Source organism: Triplophysa dalaica, chromosome 15 (genome assembly GCF_015846415.1).
Source record: "Triplophysa dalaica isolate WHDGS20190420 chromosome 15, ASM1584641v1, whole genome shotgun sequence".
Taxonomy (NCBI): Eukaryota; Metazoa; Chordata; class Actinopteri; order Cypriniformes; family Nemacheilidae; genus Triplophysa; species Triplophysa dalaica.
In genome coordinates, this window is record NC_079556.1 from 19,208,079 (window position 1) to 19,230,466 (window position 22,388).

The 22,388-nt window shown below is 39.2% G+C and overlaps 1 protein-coding gene across 4 annotated transcripts in view; it reads left to right on the plus strand.

The window, feature by feature from the left end:
* The window catches only part of col12a1a (collagen, type XII, alpha 1a), a 56,660-nt gene that overhangs the window by 31,988 nt on the left and 2,284 nt on the right, over positions 1-22,388 (plus strand). For all 4 annotated transcript variants that reach the window (XM_056767269.1, XM_056767271.1, XM_056767273.1 and 1 more), the window contains 28 exons: positions 878-1,007; positions 1,435-1,554; positions 1,648-1,794; positions 1,883-1,999; positions 3,709-3,861; positions 3,942-4,016; positions 4,454-4,593; positions 4,681-4,804; positions 5,046-5,189; positions 5,469-5,633; positions 5,726-5,764; positions 5,855-5,993; positions 6,987-7,129; positions 7,270-7,379; positions 12,204-12,362; positions 12,611-12,688; positions 14,110-14,196; positions 14,573-14,626; positions 14,731-14,826; positions 15,559-15,612; positions 16,152-16,205; positions 16,599-16,652; positions 17,167-17,238; positions 17,384-17,419; positions 17,847-17,913; positions 17,998-18,180; positions 18,377-18,454; positions 21,521-21,691. In XM_056767269.1, the coding sequence (XP_056623247.1) occupies positions 878-1,007; positions 1,435-1,554; positions 1,648-1,794; positions 1,883-1,999; positions 3,709-3,861; positions 3,942-4,016; positions 4,454-4,593; positions 4,681-4,804; positions 5,046-5,189; positions 5,469-5,633; positions 5,726-5,764; positions 5,855-5,993; positions 6,987-7,129; positions 7,270-7,379; positions 12,204-12,362; positions 12,611-12,688; positions 14,110-14,196; positions 14,573-14,626; positions 14,731-14,826; positions 15,559-15,612; positions 16,152-16,205; positions 16,599-16,652; positions 17,167-17,238; positions 17,384-17,419; positions 17,847-17,913; positions 17,998-18,180; positions 18,377-18,454; positions 21,521-21,691 (2,989 nt within the window). The remainder of the gene's footprint in view (positions 1-877; positions 1,008-1,434; positions 1,555-1,647; positions 1,795-1,882; positions 2,000-3,708; positions 3,862-3,941; positions 4,017-4,453; positions 4,594-4,680; positions 4,805-5,045; positions 5,190-5,468; positions 5,634-5,725; positions 5,765-5,854; positions 5,994-6,986; positions 7,130-7,269; positions 7,380-12,203; positions 12,363-12,610; positions 12,689-14,109; positions 14,197-14,572; positions 14,627-14,730; positions 14,827-15,558; positions 15,613-16,151; positions 16,206-16,598; positions 16,653-17,166; positions 17,239-17,383; positions 17,420-17,846; positions 17,914-17,997; positions 18,181-18,376; positions 18,455-21,520; positions 21,692-22,388) is intronic.

Below are 22,388 nucleotides of genomic sequence, written 5' to 3' on the forward strand. Positions count from 1 at the left end.
TCAAACCTGTTTTATGTCAAAGCTCCAGATAATAAAGTTCATACAAAGTAATGTTGTGTTGTTCAAATAGAACTAGCTCCTTATCTGCAGCCACTGAGATTTTATTTCTTAGTGGAATATTGGTGAGGACGCAGAGCTTTTTCCAACAGTGCGGCCAGCTTTCCAAATCGAGTTACACTGAGAAATTTAGCTCAGCAATAGTCTGCGCATTCATTTAACCTCTGATCTGAGATAAATTCTTTCACTTCTTTCCACTGGAAAACCCGCAGCGCTGAAGAACGATCATTCGTTAACTGATCCCTGTCGCCAAAATAAAGTATAGGGTTGTTGAAAAGGACGGGAGAACGGGGAAGTTGTTGTGTGTTATACCCTCGTGACCAGATATCGCGAGTAGCGGTGAGGGAAGACCGTCCGCAAACCTCTGTCAACACATCATTCACTCTTATTACTTACGACTTCTAGACTATTAAAACATGAAAGGAATATTTCCGGGGTCTCTCGCTCTACGTTGGCTGTGAACGTGATGGTTGGGTTGGGAGTCAGTGGCGACACAGACAGGAGGTCAGACGCTAAAAAAAAAAGGCAAAGCATCTTTCTCACGGTGTTATGTATCTGAAGTCTTATAAAGTCAACTATTCTGTTTTATGTTTATGTTAGGAAAATTTCACAAGCCGTCTAAGAACAACGCATTTTACATTGTATTTCACATTATATAATTTACATCGATCTGTTTGTCAGTCTTATTGTCTGTCTATAAAGAATTTAATACAGTACTCAATTACACTTTGGGGGAACAATATACGACATGTTCTTTGTGAGATTAACCTATTACTGTGTGTGAAAGTGTCTGACGTACTTCTGTTTTATTGTCTATCAGGTTATGGTTCCAGGAAACACAAACACGGCCTTGCTGGAGCAGCTGATTCCAGAGATGGAGTACTCCGTCAGTGTGGTGGCCCGGTATGCTGATGGCGAGGGTTCCTCGGTGTCTGACAATGGAAAAACATGTGAGTCTGTGCTTGAGAACACACCACTTCTTCTCTTCTGTGGTCACAGTGCCATGACAAAACTAGAGTTTTAAAAAGTCAAAGTTTTGAAAGTTTTAATACACCTTAAAAAATTTATTTGAAGAAAAAGTATTGGACAAAGTATGGAGAAAGTCATGTGGGTTTGGAGCAGCATGAGAATGAATGAATTTTGATGAATTTGGATGAATTTTGATGGATTATTCATGGCCAAATGCTTGAAAGAAAATTGAAAACTATCAGTAGAGATATTCAGTGTTTTAGAAATAATAGAAATTGACCATGCAAAGGTAATGACTTTCATCCAGCCATTTAGTACTGCAGGTCTACAGAGGAGTTCTTTATGCTTTCAAACGGCTGTATCTTGCCTCATATATTATGTTTCTCTAACATGTCACGTGGTCCTCAGTGGGTCTCCTAGAGCCTCGTAACCTGCGTGTTTCAGACGAGTGGTACACTCGTTTCCGTGTCTCTTGGGACCCTCCTGCTGCACGGGTCAATGGTTATAAACTGGTCTACACACCAGTGGGTAAGAGAAAGCTTTGCGTTAAATTAACGAAATTGTCATCTGAATCGTTGTGGATTATTTTGTTACACATTTTGTGGCTGAATGCTGTTCCAGGCACAGATAACACCATGGAAGTGTTTGTTGGAGACGTGACCACACATATCCTGCAAAACCTCCAACCCGGCACTACCTATGACCTGAAGGTTTACGCCCAGTATGATGCTGGCGTGAGCGGAGCTCTCGCCGGACAGGGAACCACTCGTACGTGCTGCATTCTTTGACTGGGAAATCATTCGGTGTCACAAGAATCTGTTTCCATGGCGTTAATTGTGTTGTTTGTCTGTTTTAGTGTATCTCAACGTGACTGACCTCCAGACATACAATGTGGGCTTTGACTCCTTCTGCATTAGATGGACGCCGCACCGGGCCGCCACCTCATACAGACTAAAAGTCAACCCTGTCATTCGTGAGTAAAAGAAATATGAAGCTTGAGATAGCTCTTTACACACCTAAAATAAAGTGTCACAAATGTTAGAGCTTTTCGCCTGATGCGGTTCAACATTGTGTGATGAGCACTTGTGTACAGCTAGTGGTAAACAGATGTTTATTCATGTTTGAGGCTATTTTCAAATGATCTGGAAGTAATATCTGTAGCAAAGCCACATGTTCTGTGGCGTTAAGAACTCAAGCTCCCGTTTTGTAAATGTGACCGCACACTTTCTTTCAGCAGTTGTTTGAGAGTGTGCTTGGTGTGTATAGGTCTTATATTTATTCTTCGGTTCTAACCTTAAACTCAACATAATTGTTTGTGTGTTTGGCTCACAGTTAAGTGCTAAAACAACACAGACATATGCGGTTTAATAAGGGCATTGATCTTTGTATGTGTTCTCCCTATTTGTTACATATATTGCACTCCATGTACATTACATTGAATGGCTTAAGCTTACAAGCTATGCATTAATTTCAATAGAAAAGAACAGAACAGACGCGATATAACATAAAACACAAAAATAAAATGGCCAGCTTAATGACAAATACAAGTACTTTGTTTTAAGAACGTTTTGTTAACATTTCCATTAAAGTCGGCATGAAATAAAAAATTATCTTTCTTATTGTTTTATACGGTGTTGAAGTATTTATGAGAAATTATTTATCAGTGCATATCATTATTATTTTTTAATTCATTTGTACTTGTAATCTTTAATCAAAAACTTTAACCTCCCCTACCCCTCGAAATGACCTCTATTTACTTCCGGTCATGAGGAAGGGCAAGAGGGCGGGGCTCCAATGACTGACTGATTGCAAACGTGCGTTCAAGTCTTTTAACTTTCAACGATCCAATCAGTTCTCGATGGATGAAATCAAGTCCCGCCCTACATTTTTTTCTCATTTCAAAAGTTGATTGACTCAGGTATACAGTACGTCACAATACAGAAAAAATACAATCGCTGCTTCCGTTTCATGCCGACCAATAAGTTATAAAAATAAAATTTCTAAACGTTTTAAAGTTTCACTAATGATTTAAAAATAATTGTTCACACTAATGTTTGGTAACTCTTTACAACAAGGTGCTATTTGTTAACAGTTAGTTAATGCATTAACATTAACATGAACGGACATTGATCAATTCTTCCACAGCATTTATTAATCTTAGTTTATTTCAGCAATTTTTTTATCAAACGTTGTGTCTGTTAACATTAGTTAATGCACCATGAACCAACTTCAATAATTGCATTGACATAAGCTAACATTAAGAAGGATTAAGAATGTTGATAAACTTAACGGTTTGTTGTAAGCTAATGTTAGCTAACGCATTTACTACTGTTAACAAAAAGGACCTTATTGTAAAGTGTTACCTAATCTTTTTGTTACATTTCTTTTTAGAATGTTTGACGTATTGTTCATTGTTCAAGAGAACCTGTCATACAGAACAGGAAATGTGTTGGTGAGCTGGACAACATAGGAACATAAAGCAGACATGAAGTGTCCAACACGCATATGAACACTTTAAAATGCATCCCTCATGAATTTCCTTGGGGATATGACCAATGAGTTTTGGTCCCAGCTGTCTTATTTTGTGTAATATAATGTTCAAACATTTGACTGCTACTGTATGTCCCAGCTGTGTTACCATACTTTCTGTAACTAATCATTGCTTTCTTCTCCCATCACTAGCATCTAACCGTGGTGCTCAAGAGGTCACCATAACCGCTACCGAGAGCCAGTACTGTTTCGACGGGCTGACGCCAGACACGCTGTACAACGCCACCGTCTACACGCAGACCCCCAATGACGAGGGTCCAGGAGTCAGTGTGAAGGAACGCACATGTGAGTCACCGACACACTCAAAATTCAAGCACACAGCTCTGTTTACAGTTTACTGATGTCTGGATTTCTTTTCTGTGCAGTGGTGAAGCCAACCGTAGCCCCAACAACACCCCAACCTCCTCCACCACCTCCCACCATCCCCGGTGCTCTCGAGGGTAAGACACTACAGTTTTATCATTTCACTTTTAAATGCCTTTATATAGGGCTAAATAATTAATTGATTAAACACGAGTGTTTTATAGATAAGATAAAAATCTGTTACAAGCAAAGATAACTACACTTTTCTCATATTGATAACTCAGTTCAACAGTCCAGAGTTCAACAACCAAAGACCATTTAATTGCATTTATGCAAGATGCACAACTGCACAGCTCAATTGCTCCATTCTAAACATCTCTAAAATGGTATAAACATGTTTTGGCCTAATCTCTGCTTCCTCCCCTGAAGTGCATCCTATAAACAAAACACAATTCCGTCTCACTTGTGTGATCTGTAACACTACATTCCCAAACGACTTCAAAATGTTTTTTATGGTTATGAGGAGTTGATGAGGATGCCAGCGTAACTCATTTTGTCCTCATCTTTACGGCAGTGTGCAAAGGAGCCAAGGCTGACCTGGTGTTCCTGATCGATGGCTCGTGGAGTATCGGAGATGAAAGCTTTGCTAAAGTCCGTCAGTTTGTCTTCAGCATGATCGGAGCCTTTGACGTCATTAGTCATGTCGGCATGCAGGTAACACGCCCGCCGGTGGTCACGTGATGACGTGTTGACCGCCTGGCCGCACCGTGACTCACCTTGTCCTTCGTTCTGTGGAAACAGGTGTCTTTTGTACAGTACAGCGATGGCGCTAAAACGGAGTTTAAGCTGAACACCTACCACGACAAAGGAAAGGTCCTGTCTGCTCTCCAGATGATCAGCTACAGAGGAGGAAACACCAAAACAGGTCTGAATCAGTAACAGATCTTTTGTGCTTCTTCTTTTGTTTATAAAATTGTGAACATCTCTGCACATCATGAAACAGTTTAAAGAGACACTTGAATGTCTGATGGTTCTCCAGAGAATTGAATAAATACTGCAGATTATTGTTGTGTCCGATGTTGACCCAATTGCTTCCATTGTTTGCCCAACTTTGAAGTCGCTTTGGATAAAAGCGTCTGCTAAATGACTAAATGTAAATGTTTTAGGTGCTGCACTGAAGCATGTTGAAGAGAAGGTGTTCACTTCAGACAGCGGGATGAGGAGGACCGTTCCTAAGGTGCTGGTTGTGGTGACAGATGGGCAATCTCAAGATGAAGTGAAGAAGAGTGCCGCTAAACTTCAGCATGCAGGTAACACAGACATCAGCATAAAGTTTCAGTGGTTGAGAAGTTTGTCTGGTGATTGTGAAAAGTTATTAATGATAATATGTTATTGGGAAACTGAGATGCTAAAAAGTCCCAAAAGTGGTGCTTTTACTTTTGACTCGGGCATGTTCTTCACGTGCTTGGAAGAGATTCGTCCATCTTAGGCGATCTATTTACTGTAAACACCAGGCAATTTCTCTACTCTAACTGACAGCAGATAGATTACTGTGATCTTTAAAAGTCTTTGTACTCTCTCTTTCTCAGGCTACAGTGTGTTTGTGGTGGGCGTCGCAGACATTGACATTGCAGAACTGAAGAATATTGGAAGCAAGCCAAGCGAGAGACACGTCTTTGTCGTGGACAACTTTGACGCATTCGCTAAGATCCAGGACAACCTTATTACCTTTATCTGCGAAACTGCAACATCCAGTATGACTATGTTCATCAAGTCTGTAGTCTCAGCAATTTTTTTATCTTAAAAAAACAAAGAAAAATAAGATTTCTGTGCTCTCGTTTTACAGCATGTCCTTTGATTTACCTCGATGGATTCACATCACCAGGTCAGAACTTGACTTTGTACATTTCAAGTCTTTTCTCATTACACAACGTTGTTTATGTATACGTATTTATGTTTTGCTTAAACTTAATAGGCTTCAGGATGCTGGAAGCGTTTAACATCACCGACAGGACATTTGGCGGCATGAACGGAGTCTCCATGGAGACCGGATCCTTTAACAGTTACATCGCATACAGACTCCATAAGGATGCGTTCATTTCCCAACCCACAAAGTAGGTCGCCATGTAGCATGTGTTCTCCCCCCTACAGACTGTAATGATCTCCGATCCATCACAATTATCTTAACCATGTTCAGAACTCTCCGCTCTCCTTGACCCTGTTTCACAAAGCAACAGTGTCCTTGTTTGTTTGCAGCTTGTGAAGACGGGGGTCACATATTTCACATATTTCCAGTGTGAAGGAATATCATAGACTCTCATAGGGATGTAGCAATCAAATGTATCCATGACAATGTAGCATTTTGAAAGAACATCATATACACAACTTGATATACAGTAAATATAATGTTAAAAACTGATATCACACTCTTCAGTTCAAAGTTCAAAGAAGACTGTAGGATTTGTCTGTGGCCAAGTCATGCTCGATTAATGCCTTATAATGGTTTGTATTTGTGCGGGTAAACAGCTGTACAAATGGAAACATTTTGAGAACCAGAGGAGGAAAATACTTTCAATATGTTGCAATATCTCTAGGCTGGGAGGCTTTTCTCTGGGTTTGTTTTTGTCACAGAACAGTCCATTAAGTCTTTCTTTCAGCTCTGTTTTTGGTTGACACTGCAACATGAAACAAATTAACATACGTTTCTGAAAGTTTTAACAATAAAGGCCATTCTTCTGCCTGAGGGGACGTTTACAGGACAACGTTATACCAACGGAAAAGTTTTTACTATGCGCTTTTGAAAAGTTTCATATGGATCTGCGAAAATGAATAAAAACACTGTTCGCACAATGCCAGTAATTGTTAATGTTTTATTTCCCATCAGTGTAGATGTTGATTTTGAATTTGGTGTGTGTAAATAATATGTCTCAGTAAATCAACATTTCCGCCATTGTGGTTTTGAAAATATAAAAAACCTTCACTTTAAAACCTGTTTCTTTTCAGGCCCTCATAACATCGTTGCAGACGTTTTGTTTTTAGTTTTAAATGGTGTTGTGTAAACAGCCCCCAATTCTCATTACTGATGTGTAAAAATGTTGTCCTTAAAGGGAAATCCATCCAGAAGGTCTTCCTCCCTCCTACACCCTCATTCTCCTCTTCCGTCTCCTCCCAGACACGGGCAAGGACGCCTTTGATATATGGCAGATAGCCGATAAGAATAACAACCCGGAGGTTGGACTCACCCTTGACCGTAAGGACCTTCTCTTTTCTTCTGTTGTACTAGTTTGTAGCACACTCAGTAGTGGGGTTTACTGCAACCTGTTTCGAAACAGACCTTGTTATGGGCTGCTTCTTGTTTTCTGCAGACTGATCCTTTTTTTTTCTCTTCAGCCTCCAGCCGAACCATTTCGTTCTACAACAAGGACACGAGGGGTGAAATCCAGAAAGTCTCCTTTGATAATGACCACGTGAAGAAAGTCTTCCATGGCAGTTTCCACAAGGTAGAGTGAGTTTAAATACCGGGCCTTTAAAGGTTTAGCAAACCTATCATTTGGGAAACACAGCACAGTCAAACATGTTTCATTGAAATAATCAATTTGCACAGGTAGTTTTCATCCTGCACCAGAGAGACCTTTAATGACCTGAAGCCCATCTGTTCCTTCCTATGAGATGGTTTTGTTACTTTAGTTGTCTCGTGTATAACGGCTTATAGATTTGAAATGGAGTGCTCTTTCTCCCTCCAACCAGTTACATCGCATTTAGAAAGTTGTGGAATTTCCCCGGGTGAATATTAGTCCCAGCAAAGTAGTAAAGTTTGTTTTGATAAACGATTTTGAAAGAGATGGATTGTGATATTTTTTTGCTAGTAGATATAAAATGTGTTTCCAGGTTCACTCAGATTTATTCTTTTTTTGGTTTAATGGAAGATTCGTTGCTGTTGACTTTGCCTTTTGATTTAAATTGAGATGTTTTAATGGTCCATGTGGTGCACACACATCTGTAAAACACAGCAATTCTTCTTGGTAAAATCATATCTTCAGGTTCATGGAAGACTGGCCTTTAGAAAGAAGAATCACGGATGAGATATCTTTAATTTCTCCTAGACATCAATACGATTAAATGGAGAGCAAATGGAAACTTTTGGTTTAGTCCTATCTGCTAAATTTCTCATGAGAAAAAGAGCCAGAAGAAGCTAGAAAGAGATCTTAACAATGCCATATTAAATAAGTCCACATTCATTAACCTTATTTTACTTGTCCTATGGTATTAAGGAGAAACATTTAAGACTATGTTAATACTTACTGTAACACAACTGTGATCTCTTGAGCTATGAAATAGCAACATTTATTATTATTTTTGTCTGGGTGGCCATTGTACATGAGAACCATTTACGTCTATCCCTACTGTTTAATATCTTTCAAAAGTGAATTTATGATGTTATTTTTATATAAAGGATTTTGCGCTCTTATAGGTTATTCTAAGCCAAAAGCAAACACAGAGTCTCTCTATAGGCAAAGGTTTCAGTTTCTTTGAACATTAAACGTCTCACGCACAGGAGACTGTAATGGATTTTGTTAGCTCATGCAGTGATCAGTGATGTCATGTCATCTGGACTGTAACTTATCTCAGTTTGTGGTCCGGGGTTGGAGTAGAAAACCACTGGTTTGCCTCTGTGGTGTACCTTACTGCAGTTTTGTACAGTACTGGATGATCCACAATCACAGGCTTTACTGGGGACTTAAACACAGAACAGCAGTTCTTGAGTCAGGGTGGTGTTTAGCTAGGCAGCCTGGTCACAAGATTGCAGACTGGTTACATGGAGAGGAAACTTTTTGGTTTTAGAAAACTTATAATGAGAAAGTAAAGTTAAGAAAGTTCTATAGTGTGAAAAAAGTCTAATAAGTGAGCTAAAATGTGGAGGACACCCGCTTGCTTATCTGAGATTCCAGTGTAAAGAATCACACGTGATGTTCAGTTATTTTGCTAAAAAAAAAAAATTTTTAACTAGGTAAATACACTACAAAGTTTGTAGAATGGTTTTAGCATAATGCTTACATGTTTTAACATGTTAGCATGTTAGAATTTTAAGATTAATATTTACCGTAATGATTGTAGCATTAAACAAACATGTTTTACCATAAATTAGCGTCATGCTAACATGTATAAAACAATGATAGTAGTTTTCAACGTGATGCTAAGGTTTTAACACATTTTTTGAATCATGTTAACATGTTTAAGTATTATGCTAGCATCTTTAGCATGATGTTAGCATTATTCAACATTATACTAACTTATTTTGCATATTTGAACATATTTAGAATGATGCTACAGAAAGATCCATGGCTGTTTAATTTGATTTATTCGTGTACTGCAATATCGTTATGCAACTGAAATGTACTAACCACAGTCATGCCGTTGCCAATTTGAATTATGGATTTGTAGTAGCCGAGTTCCTTGGCTAGATGTTTTGAAACCAAAGAATCCTTTATTATCAGAACCAATTTTTATGGAAGCAAATAAGAGACATAATGTTTTGAAATTTAACAGCCTATGAATACTTGATTTTGAATTATTTTACTTTGGAAACCATGTATCTGAATTTATTTGTTTCGAATTTACCTCTATGAAATTTAAATATGAAAATTCTTGATTTCCAATTTAAAACCCTGAATTTAATGCTCACAAATTCAGATACAAAAAAAAATCAACTTACAGAATTTCAGATAAAATACATTCAGATTTATCAAATTTGATTGCTCTTATTCAGATCTCAAATTTCAAGTTAATACTTTTCAAGGAAAACATCTGTCTAATTCGACTGCTCAAATTCAGATCGAAAAATTCAAGTTAAATATTCACATGTTAACATCCGGGCTACCCAGGATAGGAAAAACATTTGAGCCCAGAGCCCGTCTGCAATTGAACCGAACCATTGAACCGAACCATTGAACCGAACCATTGAACTGACGTCGGGCGGCCTATCAGAGCACGACAACCTGACTGTCTGTCATGATCCAAGAAGAGGCCAAGGCACGGATATTAAACCTCTTAAGAAGATGACTTCTAGGGAAAACGAAGGCGCTCCGGTAAGTTTGCTGTTTATGTACAATCAGACTCTACAGAACAAAAGTATGTTGTTGCTAATTATTTTTTGGAACTATTATTATTATTATTTTTCGACCGACGTCGGTTCGGTTCATTGGTTTGGTTCATTGGTTCGGTTCAATAGTTCGGTTCAATGGTTCGGTTCAATTACAGACGGGCTCTGGGCTCAACTGTTTTTCTTATCCTGGGTAGCCCGGATGTTACCATGTGAATATTTAACTTGAATTTTTCGATCTGAATTTGAGCAGTCGAATTAGACATGTTTTCTTTGAAAAGTATTAACTTGAAATTTGAGATCTGAATAAGAGCAATCAAATTTGATCAATCTGAATGTATTTTATCTGAAATTCTGTAAGTTGATTTTTTTGGTATCTGAAATTGTGAGCATTAAATTCAGGTTTTTAAATTGGAAATCAAGAATTTTCATATTTAAATTTCATAGTGGTAAATTCGAAACAAATAAATTCAGATACATGGTTTCCAAAGTAAAATAATTTAAAATCAAGTATTCATAGGCTCTTAAATTTCAAAACATTATGTCTCTTATTTGCTTCCATAAATTTTTTCTACCATGCCAGAATACTGTTTAACCAGAGTCGTCAGGGAACCATAGGAAATCAGCACAGCTTTTAAAGTCCTTCTCTGGTCAACCGCACATTACCACACAGAACAGTGGCCTTTTCTTCTTTTCATTTCAGTCCTTTTATATCCAATCCCGGTGATTATGAATTTAATAGCTTAGATAAATCCATAAATGAATGCTTTCCTAATTCGATTTGAAGGTCAGGCCTAGAGCCACAGGACTCCTTCCCTCTTCAATGGATTCTATTTAGATCATAGCGACTTTGTGCCAAACTCCAGTAAGCCAACTAGCAAGATAGCCTTTTGAAGGCGGAATGCCAGGGAAAGACTGTTCCAAACATTATGCAGCAAAATTATGCAGCATTGTATCAATCATTTTAAGATAAGGCAACCAGAAGTCACTGGGATAAAGTCGTTTAAAAGAAAAGCATTGATAAAAATGATAATTATTTAAAGAAAAACCTTTACTGAAGGATTCCGTTATCAGTTATGTGCGTTTAACATGAGAAGAGGTATCTGAGTAGTGTTTAACGACTCAAACTACTTTTAAACAGTTATTGGATGCATTTTCTATTGGAAAGCTGTTGTTTGGGCCTGACAACTTGAAAAACCTTTTGAATTCCTTGACGCAAGGTAGAGAAAATGGAAGGAAAGACTGTCTGCCAAACATGCAACTATAAAATGGAGGCAGATAGATACAATGAAATCCTGACAGTCGGGGAGGCTACAGAACAGCACCAAAATGAAACCACATGGTGGGTGTAACAGACCCCGCGGTAGCCAGAATGGGAGGATTCGGGCAAGTGTGGAACCTTATGGCACAATTAAATGAGACCATAGAAATGTTCTTTGGCCATGACCTCAAGCAAAAAAAGTCTCCGCATTCAATTACTGTAATAATATCTATTGTATTTCTAATTTACCATGAGCTATTGAACATGCTATTTAGAAAAGCTTCCAAATGTTTCCATGCGAGTTGCTACATCCAAAACCAGAATCTCAGACCCGTCTACTTGTGGCCAGCCAAATGCCGGATTCGGTTGCCAAAGATGTTGACAGTATTGTGGCAAGAAACATAACCTTACTTCAGGACTGCTGATCTACAATGTAGGAATATGAGATTTAAGAGCTCATCAGTCTCTTTGACTGAGAAAAGCCAGACAGAGGAACAAGAGATGGTCAGCCGCAAAATGACGTAACAGCAAGATGCGGTGACGCTACATCTTAAGAAAATGTACCCCCCCCCTAATAGGATGGAAAAAGCATTTTAGTGGTTGTACCTCCGTGTAGTCTCATGGTTTGTTCAAGGAGAAAATCACACTTGATTAACCATTTAATATCATCATTAAGGACGATCCTGCTGACATTCAGTTTGCTTTACTGTACATGATCTAATTCAACTCATCAATAACTGAAGAATTTTAAACACAGTTTGTAGAACATCACAGGGTTCGTGTCCTGTGGAATCATGGCAAAAGGGTTTCCAAAAGAGAGTGTTTCAGGATTTGTTTTGCAATTACATTTCCGTGGAGAATTGGGAACCAATCTGATATGTCCAATGAATAAATTACCGTAGCTGATGGATAGATTGCTTTACCTAGGTATTTTCCCTAATACTTGCATATTAATTCTTGCAGCTTCACATCTCGATTTCACCAAAAAATGTCAAACTGAACATCGATTGTCAGGAGGTGGGTGAGAAACCGATCAAAGACGCCAACAACATCACCACAGAGGGTTATGAAGTTCTTGGCAAAGTGGCAAAGTCTGGCGGTTCAAAGAAGCAGTCGACCACAGTGAGTACAAATCGCACGAGCGAGACTATTAATACCATCAACCAGCCGTGCGTTTTCATTGTCTTCTCAAATTCGATCTCACACGTCCTTCCGACCGTTCTTGTCTGCATGGATTCTATTGTGTTTGTGGTCCTTTTCAACGTGCCATTGGGCGCATATTGGCATGTTATTTTTCTCATTCCCCGTCCCGCCGCTCAATAGAAGCCATGTGTAACATCCGTCTGCCTTCTTTTGTGTCTCTCCCGCAGTTCCAGCTCCAGATGTTTGACATTGTCTGCAGTTTGGGCTGGACAAGTCGAGACAAATGTTGTGATATTCCAGCAATGGTAAGGAGGTATTGTGTATAGATTGTCATGGGATGGTGGGTGGTGTCGTGTCCTCTATGGACTATTAGCGAAAACATTCATAATAAATAGCAACAGCGATAAAGTCTCAGTGGATTACAGTGTATGTATTTAGAGCAGGTCAGTGTTTCTTCCCTAAACACAGCTGTCAAAATCTTGGGTGATTTCCAGCAATTGTGTTTCACTATGACTCTTCTGCCCTTCCCCTCACATTATCTTCGAGCAATCTCTCTAGAGTAATATGTCATCATGTCTCTCTAAAAGCAATGCGAGGGTTAATAGTTCCCCATATTGACCTTCCTCGTGTCAAGTTATCTCATGACACACATCACAGTGTTATCAGTGTGGGGAGAAACACATGATCATGTCTCATTACTTTTGGAAAGTAAGGATGGAGGTCTGGCCCACGGTCAGTGTTCCTATTCATTCCAGTGCTGTTCAGCTGGGTTCTGGTCTGGGCTTTGTGCAGACCAGTCAAGTTGTTCCAGACTGAGTAAATCATTTCTTTATGGACTTTGTTTTGTTCACTGGGGCATGCTGGAACAGAAATGGCCCTCCCCAAACTGATCCCACAAAGTTCTAGAGAATGTCAATGCATGCCGTTGAAATAAAGGGCTTATCCTAACCTGTTAGAAAGAAGAGAGTGTCCACACACTTTTGACCATTTAGTGTAGTTGAAGGACAGGTAATGGAGGTACACATCATTTTGTGCCCTCTATGGCCGGTTAAGTAAGTTACTAGAACTGTTTTAAAATAGGAGTGCACTGATTTTTTTAACTACTATACTATATATGCTATATTAAAAAGTGTATTTTTTATAATCATTAGAAAGGTCGAAGGTTTAAATCATGTTTTAAAGGTGCAATCTTTTGCCTCTCTATCGCCATCTGTGTTTGAAACATAACATCGCAGTTTACTTTAGTAACTTATCTTTACGTACAGTATGTTGAAGTGAAATGACATCAAGCTTCTGTTGGAATCATGTCTGACAGCTCAAATTATGAATCATTATTGTTAGCTTACCGTTGTGAATTGGGGCACAACGTTTTCAACACTGTTTATTGAACTGGCCCAACAACTGATTTTTGTTTACTTTTAACCAAACAACAGTTACAGATTGCTGCTTGAAATTAGTGAGTTACATTCAAAATCATGTGGATGAAGGTTTACAAGCAAGTTTGCAACAGACATAACACAATTCATGTGTTAGCCTTTTCCATGCTATAGCCGATTAGTCAATGGTTTAAATGGTTAAAATATCAGCTGGTAAATATTGGCAAGCAATACTATGTTTATTTCCACTGGTTTTTGCTTGCATAGACTTCATAAAGAAATCATTTTCAAACTATCTACTTCATGTTTGACAGTATCAGGAGGTCTGACATTTCTCTGTATCCTTGTAGAGAGATGAAGCCAAATGTCCTGCTCTTCCTCACTCCTGCACATGTGCTCAGGACAGCATTGGCCCTCATGGTCCAGCGGGCCCTCAGGTAAGACCATTAGAGTCCTGTGACATTTCCTCCGACTCTGAAGTCATCGCACCAGCGCTGCAGATCTTTAGTTCAGGGATTGGGGTATTTTCCCCGTAACCCCAGCACTGTAATTACAGCCCTGCTCTTTACATTAAGTAGAAGAATATGATGGGGCCTCTTTTCATATACGCTTTTCTGTCAAACATCTGGGATTGCCTATGGTTTGGAGCACAGCATGCGCTAATGATCTCTGACTTGCTCGAGAAATAAGCGGATACGCTTAAAGGTCAAAAGCAGAACTGAGGTCCGTTGGGTAGGCTAACGTAGAAACATCTAACTCTCTGGAACAGTCAATATGGAATCCTCTTAAATTTGCTACTGTTTTTATTTCCAGGGTAGCCCTGGTACAAAAGGCCCACGAGGAGAGAGGGGAGAGTCTGGTTCACCGGTAAACTTGTCCTATTGCTACGAAATAACCAGACATTGATACTAAATAAAGTGTGGCATTTTGATCGAACACCAGATTCTAACTTATGCTATCTGTCTTTCCAGGGTCATATGGGACCACGTGGAGAGCAGGGTCCGCCAGGCTCAATGGGACCACCAGGCCCACAGGGACCCAATGGATTGTCTATTCCTGGTGAACCAGTGAGTAAAGAGCAGAAATATACCCTAATGAAGAACAGGGTTGCAGATAAATTAGTCTAGGACACAGAGTTGGCTGGCTAGTCTAGGGCCATGCTAGTTTGGTGAAATGATGGATAATCTTAAATTTGTTTAATAATTGGCAAAAGAATTGATTGGATGAATTTGGATGGCTACAGTCAACATAATTTGTGTACACATTGACAAAATGACTGTAAATTATGTCACTACATGGGTGTTTCTGTGTTATGTTATATGCAGTTTATTTTAATCATGGGGCAATCATGGAAAATGCAGCGTTTTGCTTAATATTGAATTTCTGTTCATTAAAATGATAAACTAATAAAGGGAATAATTATATATTACACAAATCATGTAATCATGTAATTTAGTGGCGTTGACGTTTTTATGCATTATGCTACTATTAATCTAACATTTATAAAATATGAACCAACAATTTATACCCTATTCTTGACAAGTACCTCTTACCTGGGCTGTTACATATTGCTTGGAGGTAGAAATTGTGAAGCTGTCTGACTCTGTGTTGTGTGGATCTGTTTTACGACCTTAAGTTTTAAACCCATGCATATAACAGAGACAGCATGTTCTCGCCTCCTCTCCCTGTCATCCACATACAGCAGACACGTATTTTCCTTCATGTTCATGTCACAGAAGAATGAGAGGGGCTGGTTTTAACTGCAGTGTGAAAGCTCTCTTCATTTCTTATGTTTTCAGGGGCGGCCTGGACCTAAGGGAGACCCTGGTGACCCGGGTCTACCTGGACAAAGAGTATGTGCAGTTTTGTATGCATTTTACAATTAGCTCTAATATACTGTTGTGAACAGTATTACGTAATATCACATTAATGATTTTCACTTTTGATGATGTGTTCTCTAAATTAGTAGTTAATAATAAAAAACAGAAAGGGACCGTTGACAGACACTTGCGGGTTTACAAAGTACAGAACGGTTTCTCGTATAGTTTTCTGAATATGAAAGAAACGATTGCTGACAACATTATTATAACTTCATTTCTTGACTTCGAAACAAAAACAAAACATGGATAGAAATACCAATGTCAACTGGTACTAATTGGAGTACAGGATGTAGGTAAATCACTAACCACATTACTTTACAGAGAGTTTATTTACACATGAATTTATGCGGTTCAGTTGGTAATATCTTCCTTCTCCGCTGCGGAAAGGATGAAATTAGTCATATCCTTCCAATATAATGCTCAGCTGTGATCCACAAACAGCTGAATCATTGTTTGATCCATAAAATGTGTATGATGAGCTGAATTGAAAATTATGTTTTCCATCTTTCAAGGGGCCCGTCGGTGCTGCTGGTCCTCTTGGCCCGGTAGGATCTTCTGGAGGAAGGGTAAGACAGACAACCATCAGTGCATGATGAGTTTTACACCTTGTTTAAGAGAGCAGGTTTTCAGCTTTTCTATCTGGATTGTGTTTTGTCTGGTCGGGCCAATCGAGTGTTTTGGTTAGTCCCTCTCAAGGGCATGTTTAAGTCAACTTGAAACCAGAATTGATCCTGTTTATGTTCTTAACATAACTTTCTATTGCAGACGATTCATCAGGGCATGTTAAAAATAAAATGGCTTTGTTAAGTCAAATCCTTTCCAATCGCTCGGCTTCATTCTCGTATTCAATGCCCAATATTAACTTTACCGTTAAATCTGTTTATATCTTGCTTGATAAGGAGACATTAGGAATCATATAACTGAAATACAACTGTTTGACTGCATGTGTTTTTATTCAGGGTCCTCCAGGAAATGAAGGCCCGTCTGGACCAAGAGGTCCATCAGGACCAATGGTGTGTAGACGTGCTCTTTAAAATGATCTGCATTACAGATGACTCGTCTGTTGAAGCCGCACAAAATAATTTTGAATGGACAGCACAGTCTCGATCATGATGTGCTGAAGGACAAAAAAATATAAGGACAATTAAACATGTATGCAGTAGATCATTCTGTTGAGTAACAAATGATCCTCTTATTGGAATAAAAAAGACCAAAAGACTCACGAATCTTATAAAAAGAGTGGTTATAAATGTTTGACCCACGGGCTAACTTAAGTTATTGCTTTCAATCATCTCCAATGTGAAATGAAGCAAGAACCGTTTCGTTGCGTATACTTAAGGCTCATAAGACGCTATGTGAATCTTTAACTACTTTAACCATTACGCTCTTTTAGTGTTATTACTGGTTGCTTGTTTTAAAAAAAATGCATTTCAAGATGAATAATAAAGTTGGGGGGAATTAAAAAGAAGAGAAATCAAAACCAGAATTGTTCAATTGCATTTCCCATTCTAATGCTCATATTTTTAGGGACCACCAGGATCACCTGGAATGCCAGGAAATACCGGAAAATCAGGAAAACCTGGAGACACTGGCCTCCCAGTATGTAAATGTTCAATTACAAACCATTAAAGTGAATCATGCTTACAAAATCGTTTTAATAGGCAAAAAATGTAAACGTTTGTTACAAACTGAACATTGAACTGACCTGACCTGGTTTTAATCTGCTTTCATCTGTCAATCACAGGGACCCCTTGGCTTGAAAGGAGAGAAGGGTGAACGGGTGAGCGTATCTTTCCTAAAACTTCAGCTCTCACGCTGCTCTTTGATTAGCGCTGTTTGCTCAAGCTTTACTCTTACTATTGTTCAGGGATTTGCTCATGTAAATCATCTGTGTGACTGACATAAATGATTATCATACCTACTGTATGACTTCCACCCAGCGGACATAAACCTATAGCATTGAAGGAGGAATCCAACCACAATCTAAGGCTAGAATAGCATAGACAACAGAGGGTGGGCAAGTAAGAAACCACCTAACAACCAGTTCCATAACATTCCCGTAACTTCCTCGCAACCACCACCCTTAGTACCTGATAAAAAAAGGTTTCAGGTATTGAAGAGCAATGCCCTGGCAACCACTCATAACACAGAGGCAGAAACTTTGGCATGGACCAAGCACCACTTGACTGTTACTCTTTGTTTTCCAGGGAGACACTGCATCCCAGAATATGATGCGCTCCGTTGCAAGACAAGTCTGTGAACAGCTAGTCAACAGTAAGAGACCAAAGACCAAGAGACCTTTTTGTTTGTGTATATAGTATTTGTTAATCTCATACTAAAAATGTTATATGCTTGTAGGACAAATGAGCAGAATTGATATGATGGTGAACCAGATCCCCAGTAACTACAGAAGCAATAGTCCCGGTCCTACCGGACCCCCAGGCCCTCCAGGCAACCAGGGATCCCGCGGAGAGCCGGGTCAACCTGGACCCAGTGGTTTCCCCGGAAACTCAGGTTCGCCAGGGTCTCCAGGAGAAAGAGGTATGCGAATTCCACACTCTAGATCTTAATTTTTAGTTTCAACCTCATAATTAATGAATATCCATTTTTTTTCATCCATTAGCGTATGAGAACTGTATACATTAGCTAGAGTCTGTTAAGGCATATTTTAAAAATGATCTACATTTGTACACCTAGCATGTCAGAGATGTGAATGAGTATACTCGTATTGTTTTAGGAATGCCCGGAGAGAAGGGCGAGAGAGGAAATCCAGGTATCGGATCTCAGGGACAGAGAGGATTACCTGGACCCCCAGGTATGATTTTTTACACCCATCACTTCAGATTTTTAATGAAGTTTGTGTGCATTCCTCGTAGTGATAATAGCTATTTTATGATGTGGCTTTTTCATGTAAATTCATACGATCTCATTCATATGTTTCTGTATGGTATGCTTGCACCCCATTGATGTTTAGGGCAGGAGCTTCTTTGTTGTCTTTTTTGCATTTATTTTGAGTCATACTTTTTTGTACAATTCACATCATCTGAATTCAAGGTCCAAGTTCTTGTTGATATTGGTCTATGCATGTTTGCTTCTCACCGAAGGGTTCAGCCGTACAGTTGCCTATCCAAAATCTGCTTATTTATGAAACTCATTCTGACCATCATTACCAAATATTTAACAACATTAACTGCTATTTCCACGTCATCCAGAGAGGAACGGTGAAGTATTTAAGCCTGATAAATGAACACTTGGTCAAAAATGATGATTCATCATCAAATGAATGGTCTCTTATGCAACAGCTGGAATTAGTTTTTCCAAAGAATCGGGAATGATTGTTTTCCCCGGGTTGTTTGGACAGGTTGGCTCAAAAGTGTGCCAACCTCTCATTTAAGCGTGTTGTGACAGTCGGGATTAAGACAACTTCAAGAGCTTGGAAAAGGGGCCGGTAGGAGCGTTCACCTCACAGGGCCTGTAACAACAAAACCTAGACGGATGAAAAATCTTTAAATCATTAGGGCGTTTACAGCGGCATTTCTTTTTGTTGTGAGGTTTATTGGTACACTTAGGTTCTATTCCAGGAATCCCAGAAGGCCATTGGCCACAGAAAGAACAGGTTCTTATTCTGATGTCATTCAAAATGACTGGAACCGGATATTGTTGCATTACTAGTTTTGGAAAAGGCCAGCTTTACAGACGGAATGCAAAAATAATCTGCGTTTGACGTCATAAATTTCGGAAATGCCTCCATTAGAGTTTCAGAAGAGATGTCAAGGATGTGTCAAACTGAGCTCAGATCTGTCAAGTCTGCAATCAAAAGACAAAATTATTGAAGATCTCAATATGAACTCAAATATTTCTCATCAAATTTACCCAAATCCACATTATTTTTCACCTCTTTATAATAACAGTCTCAATTGTTTCTGTCTCTTTTAAACGAAACACAATTTTAAGCTGCAAGGAAGTAAGGATGTATCATGAGTGAAAGCAGATATTCTTTATAATTCCCATTCCGAGATTCTACAATATTTATGCACAGTGTATGGTAAGGATGCAACAATACAGCTCTCCCACAGTTCAATACGATCCTTGGTTTTTCGCCCACGGTTTTCCGTTCGGTTCTGATGGAATCGACACATTAAAGTGTTTTTACATTGTTTTATGCTTATGTGACAGGAACAGTAAAAACTTGAGAAGAAAAAACGATTTAACTGAAATTCTTTTTATTTTACTAGCAAAAATAAACTTTTACAAATTCCTGGTGTATTAAATAAATGTAAAGATTAACACTGGCCGCTCACACCAGTTTTTGGTTCACTGTTCATCAATATGCCAGTAAAATAAGCTTCTTGTAGAGGTTTTAAGCATTACAGTATTTAAAATGATGTAATTCAAAGTTTGCGATCGCTGTAATTGAAGTAAACGTGAGCTCAATGGGAAAGGTCAAAGATAATATATTAACAAGGTGCGCCATTCCAATAAATTAGAAGAAATGCAATGATAAATGGCTGCGTGGAGGCGCTTTTGCTAAGACGTTAATAGCTGTCCAAAAGGCTTCAGAGTGGCATGACTTTCGTTAAACTGACTTTTGCGTGTTGCTAGAAGTGACGCTGTTTCTGCATGTGCTGAGGGCAACGCGAACGTGCTGCTTTCGTGTGCAGTGTAAAAATACATTCTTGATGTGCCAAATTTGGACATTAGCACATTAGTACAACGGGCATACAATAAAGCCAGCTCGCGTCTGTTTGTCACCATTATACTCGACAACAGCACATTGCTTCTCGTGTTGCAGGCAGTCTTGCTTCAACGCCCCACAACCACTCGCTATTAGATATTACTCGTACAAACGTGTAAAGAGCCAGTTCACGGTTAAACTAAGTACACAGAATTGTACATAAAACGGTAAAACCACAATTCACTTACACATATTGAACCGTGGAGGTCGTACCGAACGGTTCAAGATTATATTAAGTATTGTGGCATTCCTAGTGTATGTGGAATCATTTGGGTTTGCCATATCCCAAGAATTTCATCAACAGGCATTTCGTCCTTCATAAATCTTTTTAACATTCTGTTTTCTTTTCTCATGACATTTATGTTGCTGTTGCAGTTTGAGCCCTGTGCCGTTATCACAAAAACAACCAGCAGTCTGACCTCTTAATACCACACGAGAGTCTAGAAATAAATCACTTTTCATTAAACTAAACACAACTATTGTCCAAGATGCAAGACTGGCCAGAATGGTAGTTTCCACCCTGACTCATAAACAAAAAGGAGCAGCGTGGACGACAGAAGTAATCCAGTTGTTATTAGAAAGAGGTTGTACAGACATGTTTGGGGTTTTGAGCGATGTCAATCTTGTCTAGTCTCAGTGCAACACAAAGGCTCTGAATGATTTATTACGTCCATGGTAACAAGAGCAACACACAAACACTATTCAGCATCCTCTCCACGGGACGTATGGAACCGCTTTCCAATCTAAAACCGCATATTCCCGAGAGCCGGCCTATCAGTAAAAATACATCTCCCTCATATAAACAGTGCCAGATCTCTCTGTGAATGAAGCTTGTATACGTACAGTAGGAGTAAGCTTGCGGTGACTCATTGTTTGTACTTTGGGGGAGTGACTAGTGTTTGTAGCGGAGACCTCATTGGCAACACATGTTGGATGTGCACGGGAGCAGGAGTCAGGGGACGACATTCCAGTTCGTTTTATACCGTCTAGACAGAGAGGGGCTGGGGGGAGGCGGTGCGGCGGACTTTCCCCCTTCTTCCTTTTAATTAAGACCTCTAAATATTTAAATTACAGTGTTAAAATCAGTTTCCCCATCCGAGAATTTACAGGCGATGTGAGGAACTTACGGGTTTTTTGTTTCCTCAGGGCCACAAGGGCAGTCTACGACAGGGCCCCCTGGTTCCTCAGGCCAGGCCGGGCCCCGTGGACCACCAGGGCGGCAGGGATCCCCTGGAGTGAGAGGACCTCCTGGACCTTCAGGATACTGCGATTCCTCTCAGTGTGTAGGAATCCCCTACAACGGACAAGGATACCCAGGTAAAAGCTGTTGTGGTGTCAGATTTATTGTCTTGTAGTAGTCTAAAGCTCTGTTTCAAAGCCGACAAAGCTGCTACCTTCTGATGGCCCGAATCAAACGGAAACCTAAAGTCTAAAGTTAGCAGGTCCTCCAGTGTGACCAAACCGGATATGGTGTTTTGGACTTAGAGGGGTTTCTTGTTGGCCACGTTTGCTGTCCAAACGAGAATTTGATGTTTGAGATTTGCTTACAAGGCAAATCTGGATAAAAACACTACGCATTTCATAAAATAGTTTGTTTTCATTTATACTGAGCTATTTTTAATTAAATACTTTTCAATAACCTTTTTAATCAAATCAGTACTTTTTGGTATAAAGAAATCTTCCAACATGATACATTAATCTCAGTTAACTCATTCGCTGCCAGCTTCTTTAAAAAAAGTTGCGGTGTTTTTTAACATTTTCACCCAACTTTAATGGCTCACAGTAAATTTTCTGTAAATAATATATGAACAAACAATATGTCAAATGAAAGAACATAGTCTCAGCTTGTAAACAAAAGAAACCGTATTCTTCTATCTTCATTTGTTCATTTTTTATCACTCCGTAGATGTGGGTAGGTTTCTACAAAAATGCGGGGAAGCGTTTTTTTTTAAATGACGAGATAACTCGTCAATGGCAGGGAAAGAGTTAAATTACTTTTCGTCAAGGTTATGAT